Source organism: Otolemur garnettii, unplaced genomic scaffold, assembly GCF_000181295.1.
Source record: "Otolemur garnettii isolate 467f Iridium unplaced genomic scaffold, OtoGar3 scaffold00019, whole genome shotgun sequence".
NCBI lineage: Eukaryota > Metazoa > Chordata > Mammalia > Primates > Galagidae > Otolemur > Otolemur garnettii.
The window spans coordinates 17,544,457-17,565,157 of NW_003852414.1; the positions used below are offsets into that span (position 1 = coordinate 17,544,457).

Below are 20,701 nucleotides of genomic sequence, written 5' to 3' on the forward strand. Positions count from 1 at the left end.
GAGATGCCCGGTGGAATTTATTAGTGCTATCAGGACATTGATAGTTTGAATGTTTTTCTTACTTATGCGAAATTGCACATGGTCCTTTAATTTATCATGAAAACTGTCATGCTAATGGAAGATTATCTTATTTGTAAATAACGGTTCATAATTTTGTTACTGACAGTGTTTTTACCTAGAATTTGAGAACCAGAGCTTCATAGTGTACATAGACGTGTATATAATACCAGTCACCCAAGGGAAAAATAAGATGTTACGAGAGGCCACAGAGATTGGCCTTGTCTCCAACACCACAAGATAGATACTACTTCCTGCCTTTACTGTAACCAGTGCCTAGGCTGTTCAGTGCAGAAAAAGTTCATTATTTTAAGATAACATGATGGCATTTCCTTCACGTTGTAAGCAATCCAGTGAAACCAATCATTTCTTACACCAGGGAGGGGCTGTCAAACCATGGGCCAGGGGCCCACCGCCTGTTTTTGTATAGCTCGTGAGCTAAGTGTTGTTTTTATTTTTCTGAGTGATTGTGTGTGGTGGGGGAGAAGTCGAAGAGTTACACTTTGTGAAACATGCAAATTGTATGGAATTCAGATTTTAGCATCTATAAAGTTTTATTAGAACATGGCCAGACTTTCATTTATGTGTTGCCTGAGGCTGCTTTATCTTGCAAAGGCAAGATGAGTTGCAGTGGCAGATGTTACAGCCAGCAAAACCTAAGATATTTACTGTCTGGTCCTTTACAGGAAGTGTGTTGACCCTGATTTACATCAAGGAGTTGAAAGCTACTTTCCATAGCTGGCCATTATCCTAAAGACCAACCTGCAGTTGTGGCATCCCTGAGGCTACCACTAGAGGGCAGACTTGCCCCACCCCACCCCAGTAGCGCTGTTTTTGGCGACTCCAGGTGATTTCTCATTTTGGAGTGTTCAAACCCAGTTCCATTCCCTGTCTTTCCTAGAGAAGAGAGAGGTTTCAAGAAACAAAACTGTACCAACTCAATACATTTCTGAGATGCCAACATTAAGTGAAAGCGATTTTGACCCAATTGGAGTCAAAGCTCTGGCTGGGAATTTACATCCCACTCATTATTACAGTACAGTCTTATTTCAAAGAGAAACATTTCAAATAATTGCAGAATTGCCAGTCTGCAAGAAATTTTGTCATGAGCTTAACTTGTGATAAAACGGTTACACTGTTCCTATAAAAGTTTATTTACATAATTCCACTTGTTTCAGATTTCACAGTATTTTATGCAGTCATTTTAAAATACAGTATCATTTCCCTCTTTATAATTTAAGATTACCAATGAACATTTTAGAGAATCATTAAAACTGATTGTTTATAAAAATAGCTATGGGGCGGCGCTTGTGGCTCAGTGAGTAGGGCACCGGCCCCATATACTGAGGGTGACGGGTTTAAACCCAGCCCCAGCCTAACTGCAACCAAACCAAAAAACAGCCGGGCGTTGTGGTGGGCACCTGTAGTCCCAGTTACTTGGGAGGCTGAGGCAAGAGAATCGCTTAAGCCCAGGAGTTGGAGGTTGCTGTAAGCTGTGTGATGCCATGGCACTCTACCAAGAGCAACAAAGTGAGACTCTGCCTCTACAAATAAATAAATAAAAGTAGCTATGAGAAAATTCAAAGGTATCATCTTATTGATTAAAAAAAAAAACTACTTTGTCCTGCACTTTTGTTATGAAAATGCTCTATCCTATAAGGTAACTTTGTTTTTTCTGTTTTTGTCTTTTTTTTTCTTTTTGACCATGAATGAAGAGGTGGCATAATTTGAGTCAGCCAGAATTTAACCTGAAAAAAGTTCTGGCAATGTAATAATTCCCTCTAAATTACAGAAAGTGACTTTTCTAAACACACTGTAAATAGTATTGATTATGCTCCACTTTCTGACCTGAAGGACACAGCCACACAGCTGGCACACAGCCACTTCTGAGAATCCAAGTTCTTCAGATTTTTCTCAACACATTTTATCTGATCACCATCATGCTTTTTGTAGAAGATTTCTAAGGAAGTTAACCATGTAAGTGGGGGGAGATGCATTCTAATTAGTCAAAATACCGTATCTGGGTTTTTCTATAAATACCAGGCCTTTCTCCCAAGTCTGAGTCTATGCCTACCTACTCAGAAGGTCAACTTGCCATGAAGTAAATAAAACATGATGTGTTGCTTCTGAAGGTAAAACTGATGTTTCTCCAGTGCGGTTACCTCTGCCCATTTAACTAGAACGTCTAGCGTGGCACCTTCCGAGTTCGACAGAAAATGTTAAGTGTTGTAGACGACACACACGTTCTTGCCTACAAGCATTGTACCAGCCTTTAAAAAAGTGAATTTATACAAGCATGGACATTAGTTTCAATAAACTTTTGTTCGGATATTCATATATTTTTAACATTTTCTGCATTTAGTGCTTTTTAAGCGTCAGCACATCTGTGGCAGGCAGTGATGACGTCTTACACACTGGAAAAGAACAGTATCAGAGGATTCTGGGAATATACGTAAATATAACTCATTTTATTAGTTTCAAGGCATCACGAGGTGTCGTTTTAAAAATTGTTATGACGCGACCAATTTCTACAACATTACTTTGAAGTGTTTTTTTTACTTTTGGGTGGTTTCCTTATCTTACTAGGGTTTGGAATCAGTTTCTTTATTTTAAGGGGCTGTAGTGCTACCGCTGAAGTCTGACTGTCAACCAACTTTCTTTTAGGTTTTGAGAGGTCTTCAAAAGAAGTGTCTAAAATTTCTTGGTCTTGGCTTTCCAAAGATTCATTCTCTAAGTTTTCCGTGGAATCTCCAATTCTGTCTGGAAGCCATGGTACACTGAGACTGGGTACTCTGGGAATGATGGCCTTGACCTGATCAACAAAGTCTGTGGTGTCCTTCTTGAATCCTAGAGCTAGGACACATTTTAAGCCGATGACAGGGGCAATTCTTTCACTGAGCCTGGGAACCTGACAAGCAGGAACAGCTCTGCTTAAACTTAACTGGATCAAGTGGGAGGTGATAATGGCAGGCTTAACTGACTTGCACACCAGAACTAAGAGCAGCTCACCTCTTTCCAGGGCTCTGGTAACTTCATTAACACCAATTGTAAGCTGCTTCCTGGCGTGCACGGGTGTCCACCCTGACACCTGCTGCTTAGCCTCTGGTTTTTTCTCCTTCAGCTCCTCACTGACATCACTGTCTATGCAGCGTTTTCCTTTCCCTTTTTTCAAAACAGCTGTTTTTTTCTTTCTCTTCTTGTCCTCAATCTTCTGAAGTCCAATAGACTTAAACCTGTCTTCCAGCGTCTGTAATATGAAGTGCATATCCTCTCTGTCCAGAGCACTCCAGCAGATAGTATATGGATTGTTCAAGGAAGTCTTTACAACTAAAGGTCTCGTCTTACGAACAGATCCCCTCCCTGGCGCCTGAGGGGCTGTGGCCATTCTGAAAATCCTTCAGAGGAGCAAAGGGACAACAACAAATTCATATTCACTAGAAATGCACATCTTAAGAATAAATTGGTTTTACTCTTGAGTCTTTGCTAAGCAAGAGCAAGCTAATTATGCAGGCCCAATGGGTGATAATACATCTAACTGCTCCCTTAAGTAATTTTAATTATTTTTTCCATTTTTATCCCATTTGAATGCTTTTTTAGGCCTTTTAAAAAAGTCAGGACTATGCGTGACCAGTGTTTGCTGTCTCTCATTTTTCCATGATTTCATCTTTACTTATATACAGGCAAACCATGAATGTCCTGTATTATTATAATCATAGTGAAATTCCATTTATTTACTCATTTATTAAAAAATGTCCCATTTCTACTTGTTCATAATGATCCCTTTAGTGGCTGTATGGTATTAAACCTTCTACACTTATTGCCATTTTCCAAATTGCTTTCTAGTTGGGCTTCTGCTCATTCATTTAAGAATCATTCTCTGAACACCTCCCATGTGCATGCTGCGTTCTGGGCACCGGGGCTCTGGATAAATAAGATTCCATGTCCACCCACACAGAGCTTACCATTTGGAAGGACCCCAGAGCCCTCTGGCCCTCTGCCATTCATTATCCAAGTGTGGCTTTTTAAAAGAACTTACAAAAGTACTCTATATACATGATAAAAACCTCAAGCAATATTTTTGTTATATCCCTTTCTATAAGCCTCCCTCTCTGGACCCTAAATTTTTTGCCTTTTAAAACTTCTAACACACATGCAGGCATATATTCCCTCTCCTTATAGTTATTCCAAGATGACTGCTCTGGTTGGTGAAAACTAGGGAAATGTTATAATGAAATTTAAAGATACCAATCATTAAGGAAAAATAAGAGGAGTCCTTAGAAAACAGCGGGTAGAGGGCAGATGCTGTTTATCCTTCCCAGAGGCAACTGCATATTCTCTTCCCTCAATTTCCTCCTTCATCTTCCTGGTCTCAGGCAGAACCACAGGGACCCACTCACAAAACCAAAGAAAGTCAAGTCCTTTCCAGCTAAACTTCCACTCACTAGGCTGGCAAGTGATACTGACAGGCAAATGTGCCTGCACTTTGTGTTATGTACAAAGCTCTCCACGTATTATTTGATTCTCACAACATTCCGGCAGAATTACCAAGGGGAGGAGTGAGGAACCAGACTCACTGTCCAAAATCAGTATTCCAAATCTAAATTTTATGCTCTTTCAATCCAGCCTGTACCTCAATCATGTGAGGATTTTTGAAGCACGTACACATGGTTGGTCCTCACCCCCAGATCTACTATATTGGAATCTCTAGGAATCCCAGAGGGACATTTGTGCTGGTAAAGTGAGACAAGCAGGGTTTCCACACTGGACAGCTCTGGGAAATCAACCCCTAACCTGCAATATTAGATTGGCACTTTCCTACAGAAAACCAAATTTGTTCTCCTTGGGTTGAGAGCAAACCTTGGTTATGTCAGCATTGCCCACAAAGCTTCACACTGGGTGCCCTTCTCTTCCCCCATTATTTCTGTGCTTCCCTTGAGCTTGGGAAATCAGGAAGAAAAGCAGATCATCCAAATCACTGGTGACTGCCAGTGGCTGGCGTTGGGTAGAAAGTGGTCAAGAAGAGAGAAATAAATGACAGAGGGGCAAGACAAATAGGACCTAACAGTTCTCGCCAAACTGCAAGTCCCAGGTCGTTGAGTCTGAGCATCCAAACAGCCCGAGGCAAATACTTACAGTGGTGTGCTCCGGAGGGACAGCAGGTAAGCACTGACTTCTGTCTGCACAATCTGGTGGGGAAGAGTAAAAAGCAAAGTAGCTCAGGTGGCAGAATCTCATCTGACACAGTCCAAAAACCAAGTGCCCACAGATAAGTAATAGTTTCAGGAAAACAGAGAAAAACAGGAAGGCCTTTGAAGGCCCTTTAGAGCTGTCCGGGAAGCCTCTGCTGCCTATAGATCAAGTGCAAACTCTAATATGATACACGAGGCCCTCCACACTCGGGCTCCAGTCTCCCACCAGCCTCTTCCTTGGGCCCCACTATGCCCTTGACACTCAACACAGACTGTTAGATGAAGCTGCCAGTTTCTCACTGCCACGTCTTTATACACATCACTCCCTCTGCCTGGAACACCACTCCTATCCTCTGTCCCACAACCACCCTTCTAACTTCAACACATATTTATGGATTGTCACCACGTGTCAGGCCGTGCAGATTAAGTATTTAAATGAGATACAGTCACTAGCCTCAGGGAGCTCACAGTCTATGAGGAAGACATCTTTAGCAGGTTATCAGCTTGTGGGGACCTCAGAGGAGTTTCTGCCTAGGTCCAGTTGCTCTAAGTACAAAGATACACATTGAGACAATGAGAATTAACAACAAAAAAGGAATTAATACCACAGACATTTTTGTCAGGAGAAGCTACTTTAAAACTGTCTCTCATCCATATATATCTGACTAAGGGAGCTCATGTGCTTTAAAGGAGGGGCCACGTGTCTTGGGACTGGTCATGGTTTAACTAACAAGGAGCTAGGCCTTGGAGCAAGTCCTGTGAATTGGGGCCAGGTTGTAGGAGGATGAGGCATCCTCAGGACTTCTGCTGGTACCCTTCAGAATCTCAGCTCCTTTGTCTTGTCTTGCAGAACATCCACCATTTCTGGGAAACAACTAACAAGGAAATGAGGACTTCTCTTTCTTTCACCCCTTCTCAATGCACCCACATATGCACTCATTGCCTGTACTTCATCCCCCCCAATATAGGCACACTGTAAATTTGTGTAGACCAAATGCTAACATTATTTTGACGATGAAAGGTCGTTAGTTAGGGGAGAAGATTATATAGGGGTCATTGAAATTTGTTCAGTGAGTAGCTGGTTATAACTATACAATAAAATCTAGTGCACATTAAGGAACTAAAGGATGCTCAGGGAACATAAAGCAAAGCACTAACTTAGTTGAGGAGGTCAGGAAAGGAAGGCACCCTGGATGAAATGTCTTTGTAAAGAAGAAGGAAGTAGACAAGAGTATCGCAGGGAGCTGTGTTAACAAAAATAAAGTCAAGGTCGTTGGGGCAGAGATGCTAGAGAAACGTCAGTGAAAAGTAGGTGAGGACCAGATGGTGAAGGCCTCTGCCAACTTTGCAGCTAGCAATTATTGTAACGTTTAAAGCAAAGCAGTGGCATTAGAAAGACGTACCAGAAAGATCTTTGTGGATTCTGGGTATAGAAAGGGTCATTTTGCAAGACTAGAAGCAGCGAAGAGGCTCCTGGGGTAGTCCAGGGAAGAAAAGGGGGTGCGCTGAACTAGAGGCGCGGGAGACTGGGTGCAGAGAAATGTTACATGTTAGTTGAAACAGGAGGTAAAATCTCCCCGACTTAGTGATCAGTTGGGAGTAACGTAGAGGAAAGTCTAAGGAATGACTCCCAGTTTCTGGATCTCGTCGGTAGCCGAGGGAACGACGTGCAGGTTCTGAGAGGTTCCATCCCTGACACAGAGTCAATCCCCCTCGCTAGTATATGCCGCCCGTTTCTAGTACCTTCGTCCTTGACTATTTAGCACACAGAATTGTGTGGTCTCGTCTCTTCGGAGATCGTGGAGCACAGAGGAGTCAGAGGGGGGCTTTATCTTTGTCCTCTCAGTGCCCCAAACATGCTGCAGTCCAGGCAGAAAGGAGCTGGAGCCAAGGCAGGAAAGCGCGCTTGTCGCAGCGTGGGCGACGAACCCGGGAAGAGGAATCGGGAAGCCGTGGGCTTCGACCTCCAGACTCTGCCAGAGTCGCAGCTCGAATCTCACCGTAGGCAGCGCGTGGCGCGTACAGAACTCCCACTGGAGTCTCACGGCTGCCGTCATCAGCCGGCGACAGCGGAGGCGCCAGGTGCGCCGGCGCCGCGCATGCGCAGAGCCCTAGCTTCCCCGGCCCCACCTTCCAAATGCAGTGGAGCGGGGCGGAACCGCTCGTAGCCCCTCCCGTTTGATTATCCTGCAGTAGGTCCCTCTCAAGTGGGGAGAAGTCGGGCCACAGAGTCACGCGGCAGAACGAGGCCCCATTACCAAAAACCCAGAATTGAAAACCCGAAATGGAGATTCGTGTAGGGGGTCCTAAAGCGGCAGTGCGCAGGCGCAGCGTGTGTCTCGCGACATCCTACGGTTGCCCCGGTAACCTGCCTCTTGTTCTTGACTGCCTGTGTTTGCGGGTGAATCTTCAGCCAGTGTCTCCTGTAGGAAGATGCCTCTGGGGCGCCTCCGACACTCTCACCGGTATAATCCTGACTTTTGGCGAGCCTTGGAGTCTTAGTGCTCTGTCTCTAATCCCTTTTCTGTCTCTGGCTTGCCTTACGCAAGCAAAACTCTAGTCCAGGTCCCAGCACGCCGTCTCCATGGAATCCCTGCACACTCCCCCTGCACTGGGAAAATCGAGATAAATCAGGGGCGGGGCGCTGGGTAAAACACTTAACTAGTTGGTAGTAAAGGAGGGAATCTTGAGGCCCTGGAAGGAGGAATATGAGTTGCTTTGAGTTCTGCAATAACAGACTAGAATACGCCAGCAGGTTTCTGCTGTGGCTTCTCCGAGCAGTGGAGATTAGTGGCTTGAACTGAGTCGCTGGAAAGTCGTGGACAATTGGTGAAACCGTTGAATAACCCTGTATAGGCCAGGAATCTGAATCTGCTGAACGGCCCTTAGAATATAGGAGGTTGCTTCCGACTTAATGACCTCGTCCTTGCCTCCATTTTTCTTCTTTTCCAGTCTCAGGCCCCCTTTCTTTTCCTCTTCTACAGATCTTCCTCCTTTTCTCGATGTCTTTGCTACTTCGCTGTTTTGTTTCCATTTTTGTGGTTTCTATATTTTTCAATTTCCATATGTAACTACCTACATAGTACTTAACTGGCCATACAGTAAACAAAACAAAAAACTGCCGTAGGTCAGTGGGCAGGGCGCTGGCCACATACACCTAGGGTGGCAGCTGCGAACCCGGCCTGGGCCAGCTAAAAAACAATGGCAACGCCAACAAAAAAATAGCTGAATGTTGTGGTGGGCGCCTCTAGTCCCAGCTACTTGGGAGGCTGTGGCAAGCGAATCGCTTAATCCCAAGAGTTTGAGATTGCTGTGAGCTGTGATGCCACAGCCTCTACCCAGGACTCTGTCTAAAAAAACCCCAAACCCTGCCTTTTGATCAAAGATTATTGCAGTTGACACAGAGTAAAAACAATGTTATCAGAAGAACGAGGTTAGAAGGAGTTTGAGTCTTCACAGCAAACTTTCATTTCATAAAATGAATCACACCAGTTCACTGTGATGAACTATAAAAATTATGCAGTTTTAAAGACAAATAGAAGCACACAGGTCTAGTTCAAATGTAAGAGTAATGGAAAGGAAATGTAAGTTTTTGTCCTCCTAAGGTTCCAGATTTATAGTTTTAACCTCGTCTCAGCTTAACATTTACTCTGTGGAAATTATTCGCTGTTGTATTACATGACTGTAGAGCCGTGCAGCCTAGTTGGAATCCTGACTTCATCACTGACTAGCGTATGGCTCTAGGCAAGTTCATTAACCGCTTATGAAGTGATAAAAATAGTACCTGTTGTGAGGATTAGAAGAGATGATCCTACATAAATAAGAACCTTAGCACAGTGCCTGGCACATAGTAAGTGCTGGATAAATTGAACTGTGATGAATCCGGTGACACTTTGGCAGAATTAAGTTAATAAAAATCAAATATGGCCTTTATAATTTTAGTGATTGTTTTATGTTAAAACTAGCAAAATTATTTTCCACAAGATCTCTTGTTAAAATGAATGACTAAGTTTCAAAGTTTATTTCTCTCCCATCTATATTGCACAAACACTACAATAACAAAGTTTTCAAAATTCTCCTGTGACCCAGTCACCTCCAAACATGTTTTTTGGACTGTGTTCCCTTCTAATTTGTTTCCCCTATATGCATACTTTTGCATTAAAATAAGATATTAAATCTTGTGTTCTGATTTGCATTCCACATAGTATTTTTTGTGGGTGTTTCTCAAACAAAGGTTTCAAATTATTACTGTAAGTCTGTATACTTAGTACCCAATACTGAATAATCAGTTTTTCTTTTTTCTGACACTTATTTTATCTTGTAAAACCTCAGTTTTCAGCCTGGATAACATAGCAAGATCCTGTTTCTACAAGCTCTTCAAGAAGCTGAAGTAGCAGGATCACTTGAGCCCAAGAGTTTGAGGCTGCAGTGAGCTATGATTGAGCCACTGCACTCCAACCAGGGTGACAGAGTGAGACTCTGTCTCTAAAATTCAAAAACAAAAGCAAAACAAAATAAAAACCCACCTCAGTTTGGTCTTTAAGCTTTCTCCTTATATTAATTCCAGAATCTGAGTATTGTTAGATTTACATGTTCACCATGTTGGAACAGTGATTTAAGATTCTGGATGATAAGATGCCACTGGCCACAGTCCTTTGATGAAATAAATGAAAGTTCCAAGGAGAAAGTTTGTCAATAGAAAAACATAAGAGAACTGACCACTGGATTCTTCTTTCTTTTTTTTTTTTTTTTTTGAGACAGAGCCTCAAGCTGTCCCCCTGGGTAGAGTGCCGTGGCATTACAGCTCACAGCAACCTCCAACTCCTGGGCTCAAGCGAGTCTCCTGCCTCCGCCTCCCAAGTAGCTGGGACTACAGGCGCCCGCCACAACACCCGGCTATTTTTTGGTTGCAGCCGTCATTGTTGTTAGGCGGGTCCGGGCTGGGGATTCGAACCCGCCACCTTAGGTGTACGTGGCTGGCGCCTTAGCTGGTTGAGCTATAGGCGCCGAGCCTACTTTGAAGTCTTAAAAGAACATTCTAGAGTTAAAGAATAAAACAGCGTAGTGTACCATTTCCTCTCCTCCTCCCCCGGTTTTTTGCAAGGGTGATCCTGCCAAAATGTCTCAGGGGGAGATGGAGACAGGACCTCGGGGCCGTATTTCTCTGTAGAAACACCCACAGACAGGTGGGCCAACCCAGGAAGCACCTCCTGCTGGGAAAGCGCCTTTTACCTTCGGTCCCTACCAGGCATTTCTCATGGGCCAGGACTTCAAAAAGGAAGACTGAAAACTGCGCAGTACGTTTATCTAACATTTATTTGCTTTTTGTCCTTTACTTGGGAATTCATTGCCTTCACCACAAAAATATTTTCAAGAGGGAAAAGATGTACGTAAAAAAGTAGCAAATACTTTTAAGATGTAGTTTTATGCTACAGGCTAAAAGATTTCTGGGCTGTCCTTCTCCACTGAGTTCCTCAGCTACTCATGAGGCTGAGGCAGGAGGATTATTTGAACCCAGGAGTTTGAGGTTGCTGTGAGCTAGTCTGACACCATGGCACTTTGGCCTGGGCAACAGAGTGAGATTCTGTACAAAAAAAACAAAAAGACAGAAGGAGGGAGGGAGGAAGGAGGAAGGGAGAAATAGAACATTATTTATTTCTATGGGATGGATGCTGCCATCCAAACTAAGAGACAGTCTGAAATCAACTCCTGTGGCCAGAGATTCTGCTCCGGGTCCCTGGAAATCTAACAAGATGCGGCTGTTCAACCCATTCTGTGTATCTGGTCTACAGACTCAGAGATATTTGGGTCTGTTCCCCTGGAGAGCTGGGTCAGATTGAATAGGCGAGCGGGCCTGTTCCTTCGCCATAAATAAAAACGAGTTAGGGTGGTTGCAGCGCGTGTTCAGAATTTACGTGTTTTTGCTTTACAAAGAGGAGAAAAGGTGTAAAGCCTTTACCCACTGATGATGAGCAGCCCCGTCACCCCCAAGTTTCCAGGAATTGCACAAGAGAGGGGTTAGTGGCAAGGAGTCCCAAGGGAGGTCAGTGCCCTGAGGCCACCCTTCCGGCTTTTCCGGTAAACGACCTCCAGAGAAAGAACAGAAAAGCAGGCCAAGAGCTGAGAGCGGTTCATTGAAACTCCCTTCGCTTTGCCTTCCACTGGCTGCGACAGCAACAGTTGGGGACTTGCTGGCTCGGGGCAGCTCACTGCCCAGACCCATCCCCGCCTCCACGACCAATGGGAACCAGGCGGGCCCAGAGCGCGGCCAATGGGAGCCGGCTGGGCCTGGAGCACGGCCAATGGCAGCGGCCGGCGGGCAGGAGCGCGCTTTAAGAGGAGGTGGGGCGCAGGCCCGGGCGCTAGTGCGCGTCGAGCAGTCTAGCTGAGCGGTCGACATGTCCTTGCAGGTAACACCGTCTGAGGAGGCCGCGCGGGAACGGGGGGATGGTCCGGGGGGGATGCTCTGAGAGGAAAGCGCTCACTCGAGTGGGGCGTGGGGCAGGGAACGCCCCCCGGGAGCGCTCGGCGGCGACTCCGCGGACACTTTCACTCCTTTCAGAGCGCCCGGGGTCGCAGTGTAGACCAAAGCCGTGCAGGCTATTGACACCGAGCCGGGGCTCCCCATGACAAGCCTTGAGGCCCCCAGGGACTGGTTAAACCATCGGGAACGGAAAGACGGGCACCGCGCCTGGGAGCGCACAGCGGGCCCTGCTCCGCCCCCTCTTTCCATCTCCTAGAGGGAGGCGAGGGCGTCTGGGGTTTCACCCTGCACCCCCTTGCTCGGTGCGACCTCCGGAGATCTGGGAGGCAGGTGTCTTTCTGAACAGACCTTTGAAGGTTCGGTTTTAAAATACTGTTTTACTGGTACGTGAAAAAAAAAAATATATAGGGAGTGCCAAAAAATGTAGATACATTTTAAGAAAGGAAAAAATTGTTATTGTAATTCTCAAGTCAAGTTTGACTTCTACAATTATAAGAGGTGCTCAACGTGACTTGTATTCATCTTTTGTTATCCATATATACTATAATTTTATAGTATTTTCCTTTCTTAAAATGTGTCTACACTTTTTGGCACCATCTGTATACATCTGTATGTATGTTAAGGGTGAAAACTTTGAAAAAGAGAACAAATCTGAGGTAAAAATCATTAGGAACTACTCCACCCAGGTGATAACCACTGCTAACATGGTGGGTTACTTCCTGGTAAGCACTTTTGCACGTGTGTATGTGTGAATGAGGATGTGTTCTTATATCTACACACATCTATTATTTATTTATTTTTTGAGACAGAGTTTCAGGCTGTGCCCTGGGTAGAGTGCTGTGGTGTTGCAGCTCACAGCAACCTCAACTCTTGGGCTTAAGTGGTTCTCTTGCCTCAGCCTCCCAAGTAGCTGGGACCACAGGTGCCTGCCACAACGCCCGACTATTGTTTTTCGTTGTTGTCATTGTTTTTCTAGCTGGCCCCAGTAAGGTTCGAACCCGCAGCCTTGGTGTATGTGGTCGGCTCACTTACCCACCTCCTATTGTGTTATTTTTTTATGTACAGTTTTGTTTCTGCACTTTTATGAGTATTTTCTCATCACTAAATATTCTTCTGAACTATGAATTGTTTTTGTTTGTTTTTTTGAGACAGAGTCTCACTTTGTCCCCCTTGGTAGAGTGCTATGGCGTCACAGCTCGCAGCAACCTCAAACTCTTGGGCTTAAGTGATTCTCTAGCCTCAGCTTCCTGAGTAGCTGAGACTACAAGCCCCTGCAACAATGGCCAGCTATTTTTTAGAGACTGGGTCTCACTTTTGCTCAGGCTGGTCTCCAAACTTGTAATCTTAGGCAATCCACCCACCTTGGCTTCCCAAGTGCTGGAATTACAGGCATGAGCCACTGTACCTGGCCCTATGAATTTTTTTTTTTTTTTGAGACGGAGCCTCAAGCTATCCCCCTGGGTAGAGTGCCGCGGCATCACAGCTCATAGCAACCTCCAACTCCTGGGCTCAAGCGAGTCTCCTGCCTCAGCCTCCCAAGTAGCTGGGACCACAGGCGCCTGCCACAACGCCTGGCCATTTTTTAGTTGCAGCCATCATTGTTGTTTGGCGGGCCCGGGCTGGGGATTCGAACCCGCCACCTTGGGTGTATGTGGCTGGCGCCTTAGCCGCTTGAGCCACAGGTGCCGAGCCTGAATTTTTTAATATATAAAACTTCATAGAATAAAGATGGCTAACTTTAACCATTTCTTCAGGCAAGATGTTATCCTGGGTAAAGACACATACTCCAGGGTAACCTGGGTTCAAATGCACCCCTCACCTCTCCTCAGCCTGTAACATGGTTATTTAAGCTCCCGGTGCCTCAGTTTCCTCATCTAAAAATAGAGGAGAGATACTTTCAAACAAGCTACAAGAGAGCATTTAAAACAGCGCCTGGCATGTGTTAAGTGTCCAATAAGGGTAAACTTGTTGAACATTCAGATATTCCTATGTGTGACTTACATAATTTGTATTGAACACTCCCTAAAACGAGCAAAATTTTCTTCAAATCAAGAGATCCAAAAGATTCCCTTTCAGCCTACTACTATGTTTTTCGTTGTCTGCTTTAAACATGTTTTTTTTTAGAGACAGTCTCACTATGTGACCCTTGGTAGAGTGCTATGGAGTCACAGCTTACAGCCACCTCCAACTCCTGGGCTTAGGCGATTCTCCTGCCTCAGCCTTCGGAGTAGCTGGGACTACAGGCGCCCGCCACAATGCCTGGCTATTTTTTCTTGCAGTTTGGCCGGGGCCAGGTTTGAACCCACCACCCTCGGTATATGGGGCCGGTGCCCCACTCACTGAGCCACAGGTGCCGCCCTTAAACATGTTTTTGATGAGGATTTAAAAGTCAAAGAAATCCTAGGAAAGCGGCATGCTAAGAAATATTAATTTTGACTGTGATGATGATATCTACCAACAATTCATTTGAGCATTAAAAATATTGGGGGAAAATAACTTTTACTTATTTATTTTTTTGAGACAGAGTTTCACTATGTCGCCCTCGGTAGAGTGCAGTGGCATCACAACTTCAGCAACCTCCAACTCTTGAGCTTAAGTGATTCTCTTGCCTCAGTCTCCCAAGTAGCTGGGACTACTGGCGCCTGCCACAATGCCTAGCTGTTTTTTGTTGCAATTGATTAGCTGACCCTGCTGAGCTCCAACCCACTACCCTCCTTGTATGCGGCTGGCGCCGGAACCACTGTGCTACAGCACTGTGCAGAGCCGACAATAACTTTTAAAAAAGACACCTAGCAGCTGGCTGACATATTTAAACCTCGTCCTTCTTTATAATTTAACGGCCTTGTACCGGTGTCACACTGGGACTGGTGTCCTGCCAAGATGCTACCGATGGCCCAGATAGTGGAAGCAAGAGGAAAAATGGCAAACACAGACTCCTAGTCATCTGCTTCTTTCCTCGGGAATAAGTAGAACTGACGGACCTTCACGGAAGCAGCAAAGTAAATGGAATTTCTAATTCATCAATAGCCCCCCAATTTTATTTACTTAATTATTTATTTATTTTGAGACAGAGCCTCACTCTGTCACCCTGGGTAGAGTGCTGTAGTGTCACAACACACAGCAACCTCAAACTCCTGGGCTTGAGCAACCCTCTTGCTTCTGCTTCCTGATAGGCAGGGACTACAGTCCTGCACCACCATGCAAGGCTAGTTTTTTTTTTTTTTTTTTCCTTTTATATTTTTAGTGGAGATAGGTCTCACTCTTGCTCAGGCTGGTCTTGAACTCCTGAGCTCAAGCAGTCCACTTGCCTCAGCCAGAGTGCTAGGATTACAGGTGTGAGACACCATGCCTGGCCCCAGTTTTATTTTAAAACTACGATGTTTCCGCCCTCAGATAGCTTTTAGAAGAGCTGATGTTTATCTTAGTCAACTTTCTTTTTTAGATGATGAAGCTAAACGATTCTCCTAAGAAGCTGCATCTTTTCAAGGCTAGAGGACTCATGATTTTACAATTGGCAAATAACTAACTCCCATTCCCCAAACCCTTTCCCTACCCCACCCCCCGACTTTGGGGTGACCTAAGAACTGTACAATTCCTTGAGTGTGAGAGCTTTTGATCTTCCTAATTCAGTTCCTCAATGGGAAAGAATTGCTCAAAAAGACTTTGTCAACCCGTGTGTGGGATGACCATGTTCTTAGGCCACAGAAATTTAGATTAGGTGAGAGTCACATCAGAAACTGTCTTCAGCTGGGCTGAAAAGTGCAAGGAAATCTGGGCGCAGTGGCTCAGGCCTGCAATCCCAGCACTCTTGGGAGGCTAAGGCAGGAGGTCAGAAGTTCAAGACCGGCCTGAGCAAGAATGAGGCCCTGTCCCTACTAAAATTAGCCAGGCATTATGGTTGGAGCCTGTAGTTTCAGCTGCTTAGGAGGTTGAGGCAGGAGGATTGCCTGAGCCCAGGACCTGGAGGTTGCAGTGAGCTAAGATGGTGCAACTGCACTCTAGCCTGGGCAACAGAACAAGACTCTGTCTCAAAAAAAAGAGTGGAAGAAAATTTACCCAAAGGGCGGAGTCGTTAGCCCAGAAGGCATGATGTATCCAATGTCAGGGACACTGGCATAACAGTTGACACCAAAGGTAAAGTCAGGGGGCCTCATGCTGAAAGCATGAACAGTACAGGGGTCAGGGAGAACCTTAGTAGCCTTAAGCAGTTTGTCTTGCTGCATCTCAATAGGAAGGTCATGTGCTTAATGTTCCTCTAGGTGCTGAGAACCCAGGTCCAAGGGCATCAGCTCAGCAGAAGCTCAAGTTCCTTCCTAGAGCAGCAAGCCCAGCTCCACAGTAGCACAGGAATATTACAAAGCTGATTGCCTTTGCCCAGAATGCTTCAGAATTGAATATCAACTGCAATACCTTTAAAGCTGTCTCTCACCTAAGCTAACTTTCTGATCCTCCTAAGATTCACTCCCTCATTAATCCATCCAGCAAGGGTGTACTTAGAAGGCTCAGAGCAGGCTTGCACCACCTGCCAGCAGTCTGCAAGGCTCTGCTATTATAGCTCCCAAGGTGAATATTTATGCCTGCTTCTATTATGGATATGTAGGGGAGCAAACAAAAGCCTCCCCACCCGGGCAGCCTGTAGTTGGCCCCTAGTCTGTCCACACTGCCTGCTGCCCTGTGCATCCAGCAAACGCTGGGTCAGTGCAAACACCCTCTCCTAGGAAAGCCTTCTTCCATGCCCATCCCCTTGGTGCTGCCTTCTCTGTGTTCCCAGAGCAACTGCTGCTTCTCCCTGGCAGCAAGTCTCCCAGGATCACTGTTGACCTGCTCATCTCGCACTGAGCTCCCTCCAGCTGGCCCCCTGCTCATCTTTGTCCACCAAACACAGGCCTGGCCCATCACAGGTGCTCTACATGCTTGTGAATTAGTATGACATGTGTAATGAGCTCTGGGAGGGTGCAGTCCCCAGAACCATATCAAAGATATTTTACATCTTTAATTGTGTTTAACCCTAACACCTTCTTGCTGAGACTTGATATGATCTTTCTGTGGCTGAAGCTGTGTCTTAGAGGAGCTTTGTTTCTTGCAGAAAGTACCAGGCAGTGCATGTGAAAGCTGGATTCACTGAGTATTGTGAAACAGCCAATGTTCTTTCTGCTACAGCTCATCATGGCGGGTGGGAAAGGCCTCCTGGAGGACGGTCCATCAGAACAGTACCTTAAAGCAGGAATGTATTAGTTTGGCACCTGTAGCTCAGTGGCTAGGGTGCCAGCCCACATACACTGGAGCTTATGGGTTCGAATCCAGCCTGGGCCTGCCAAACAACAATGAGAACTACAACCAAAAAATAGCTGGGTGTTGTAGCAGACGCCTGTAGTCCCAGCTACTTGGGAGGCTGAGGCAAAAGAATCACTTAAGCCCAAGAGTTTGAGGTTCCTGTGAGCTGTGACATCATGGCACTTTACCGAGGGCGACATAGTGAAACTCTGTCTCAAAAAAAAAAAGCAGGAACATATTGAGTTGAGGGCTGGGCACAGTTCTATAGGTGGGTTTCCCCCCCGGAGAGGGAGGAAAGAGAGGGGTCCCTGAAATGGTGTGGAAAACTGTTGAGGTTTTGCTCTTCTGTGCCAAGGGTCTAACACTTTCATTAGATTTTTATTTCTTGAGATGGGGTCTTGCAGTGGTGTCATCATAGCACACTGCAGCCTCAAACTCCTGGGCTGAAGGGATCCTCCCACCTCAGCCTCCAGAAGAGCTGGGACGATAGGGGCACACCACTATGCCTGGCTAATTTTTAAATTTTTGGTAGAGGGTCTCACAAAGTTGTTCAGGCTGATCCCAAACTCCTGGCCTCAATTGATCCTCCCACCCTGTCCTCCCAAAGTGCTGGGATTACAGTACCATGCTGAGCCGGAGCCACCATGCTCAGCCTCATTAGATCTTTGTATGGTTCAGTACCACACAAAATACGAAGAATAATTTTTCAGAAACGCATTCCTGGAAGGCAGAGACCGCATATGGTTTTTAAGAAGACTTAGAATTCTAAACAGGGATTGGCTCACCGAAAAACAAATTTAGTTGCTGTCAGTGGAAAAATGACCTGAGAGTTAATAGCAAACAGCACATCTGAGATGGATGAGGAACCACAGAGGGGCCAGGCATGGTGGTTCACACCTGTAATCCTGGCACTCTGGGAGGTCTGAGGTAGGTGGACTGCTTGAGCTCAGGAGTTGGAGACCACCCTGAGCAAGAGCAAAACCCTATCTCTACTAAAAATAGAAAAACTACCTAGGAGTTGTGGCAGGTACCTATAGTCCTAGCTACTCAGGAGGCTGATACAGGAGGATGGCTTGAGCCCAAGAGTTTGAGGTTGCTGTGAGCTATGACGCCACAGGACACTCAACTCTAGGGTGACAGAGTGAAATTGTCCCCCCCCCCGAAAAAGAAACCTGTTCTGAATAGCCTTGGCCCTGCCTTGCCCTTAGGAAGCCCTAACTACTCATGTAGTATTTGAATTTTGTTCTTATTATAAACACAGTATGTGCACATTATAGAAAATTTAGGGAGTATTGAAAATATTATAAAACCAGAAAACTTATCAATAATCAGAGGCAATTACTATTTACGTATTTTAGTATATTTCTTTCTAGTCTCTACTCTTCTGCCTAAGTTAGAAAGCTGAGTGTGTAAAAACGACTCTCTTCTTTGTCACACTCTGAGGTATTTCTTATGTCTTGCCTCCTTACAAATACTGTTTTCAGTATTTTCTTAGATCTGATTTCTCCCTAAAAGGTTTATAATAAAAGTAATAGCTAACATTTATTGAACACTCACAATATGCCAGGCACGCTTCTACATGCTTTACACGTTACCTTATTTAAAATACTTCTAACAAGTTTGTGCATAGGTGTTATTATTGCCTCATCTGCCAGATGAAGAAACAGACACAGAGAGGTTAAGTAACTGGCCCACAGTCACACAGCCTGTGTGTCTTCTTAACCATTATGTATAAAGCTGCTGACAGTTTCCTAGAAAGACACTTAGCAAATGGGCTGGGCACGGTGGCTCACACCTATAATCCTAGAACTCTGGGATGCTGAGGCAGGTGGATTGCTTAAGCTCTGGAGTTTGAGACCAGCCTGAGCGAGAGTGAGACCCAGTCTCTGAAAAATAGCCAGGCATTGTAGTAGGTGCCTGTAGTCCCAGCTACTCCGCAGGCTAAGGCAAAAAGATCATTTGAGCCCAAGAGTTTGAGGGTGCTGTGAGCTATGATGCCATGGCATTCTACCAAGGGCAACAAAGTGAGACTCTGTCTCAAAAATAAAATAAAAATAGAAAAACTAGCTGGTGTGCTATGCACCTATAGTCCTAGCTATTTAGGAGGCTGAGACAGAAGGATCACTTGAGTCCAAGAGACTGAGGTTGCTGTGAGCTATGATGGTGCCACTTCCCTTTAGCCCAGGCGACAGAGTGAGACCTCATCTCAAATAATAATAATAATAATAATAATAATAATAAAGTTAGCAAATGCACTGTGTGTGTGGCTTTTTTTTCTTTAGGCTGATTTTTTTTTTTTTGTTTTTGTTTTTGTTTTTTTTTTTTATTGAACGGTAACTATGTACATTAATGCACTTCTGGGGTACAGTGTGGGGTTTTCACATGCAATCTGAAATACTTCCATCAACTGGTCAACACAGCCTTCATGTCATTTTCTCAGTTATTGCTTTAAAACATTCACATTCTACTCTTAGAAAGATTCACCTGTACCCCTATAAGGTAAACCTCAGAAGTAATCCCTCCAAACTCCCTCCCTCCACCCATTACCCCCTCCCTTCTCCCTCCCCCCTCCCCTCTTTAGGCTGATTTTGACAGAGCTGCGGAAGATGTCAGGAAGCTGAAATCAAGGCCAAATGATGAAGAACTGAAGGAACTATATGGGCTTTACAAACAGGCTATCCTTGGAGACATTAATATTGGTATCAGATCATCCTTTAAAAAATAAGACATTTCATCTGTACAGTTTTTATATGAGTAAACAGTAAAAAGTAAACTTGAAAAAACCTATTTCTCCTTCCTTTGGCAGAGTGTCCAGCCATGTTAGATTTAAAAGGCAAGGCCAAATGGGAAGCCTGGAACCTCCAAAAAGGTTTGTAATTCGTTAATAAGTTTAAAACAAACTTTCCTGATGTCCCAACACAGTAATCAGAGAGAGAACCTATTTGTATCTTTCTAGGGTTGTCGAAGGAAGATGCGATGAGTGCGTATATTTCTAAAGCAAAAGAACTGATAGAAAAATATGGAATTTAAAACTCAGCATGAGAAATTTTTCTTTTTAAAGCTTTCATAAGGGTATCATGTCCTCCCATTCGTGGGGAAAATGCACTGTTAACTCTATACAGCATAGATATTTTTGCTTTTATCATGAATTGGAATACTTAATTAGGAGTGTGCTGGAGCTACTTAGTTCACTAGATTCTACTTTAAGTACCGTGTTTCCCCGATAAGACACTGTCTTATATTTATTTTTTCTCAAGAAGACACAGTAGGGCTTATTTTCAGGGGATGTCTTCCTCTCTACACCAGTGGATCTGCATAGCTATGCCCATCACTAGGTCTTATTATTGGGGTAGGCCTTATATTTAACAAATGCATAGAAATCCTGCTAGGGCTTATTTTTTGGGTAGGTCTTATTTTCAGGGAAACACGGTAGGTGACTGTAAACACTTTTTAAGGAAGGTATTCCTTTGGTAGTGTATATACAAAGATTAAGCAATTATTTGTTCTTGTGGCTTATCAGATCGTCTGCATACATCTACACAGTCAGGTAGGGTTATTGGCTCAATAAAATCAGGTTATTAAGGTTCAATAACAAGACCCTGCTGCACTCTGTGCATTCAGTTTTATCAGAGTGAAAATGTAGAATCTGGAATATAATATTGACCCACGACTCAGTCTTTCTTGTTGTACACAGGGT

General features: G+C 44.7%; 2 protein-coding genes across 2 annotated transcripts; one reads left to right on the forward strand and one right to left on the reverse strand.

The window, feature by feature from the left end:
* Nucleotides 1-1,574: 1,574 nt before the first annotated feature.
* On the reverse strand, nucleotides 1,575-7,251 carry RPP38 (ribonuclease P/MRP subunit p38). The gene is made up of 3 exons (XM_012803378.2): nucleotides 6,990-7,251; nucleotides 5,191-5,243; nucleotides 1,575-3,452 (listed from the first exon to the last, which is right to left on the reverse strand). The coding sequence occupies exon 3, from the start codon at nucleotides 3,440-3,442 to the stop codon at nucleotides 2,594-2,596; it is 849 nt and encodes a 282-aa protein (XP_012658832.1). The 5' UTR covers nucleotides 3,443-3,452; nucleotides 5,191-5,243; nucleotides 6,990-7,251; the 3' UTR covers nucleotides 1,575-2,593.
* Nucleotides 7,252-11,644: 4,393 nt separating this feature from the next.
* ACBD7 (acyl-CoA binding domain containing 7) lies at nucleotides 11,645-20,034 on the forward strand. The gene is made up of 4 exons (XM_003786793.1): nucleotides 11,645-11,656; nucleotides 19,586-19,703; nucleotides 19,811-19,873; nucleotides 19,961-20,034. Exons 1-4 carry the CDS (start codon nucleotides 11,645-11,647, stop codon nucleotides 20,032-20,034), a joined length of 267 nt encoding a protein of 88 aa, XP_003786841.1.
* Nucleotides 20,035-20,701: the final 667 nt, after the last annotated feature.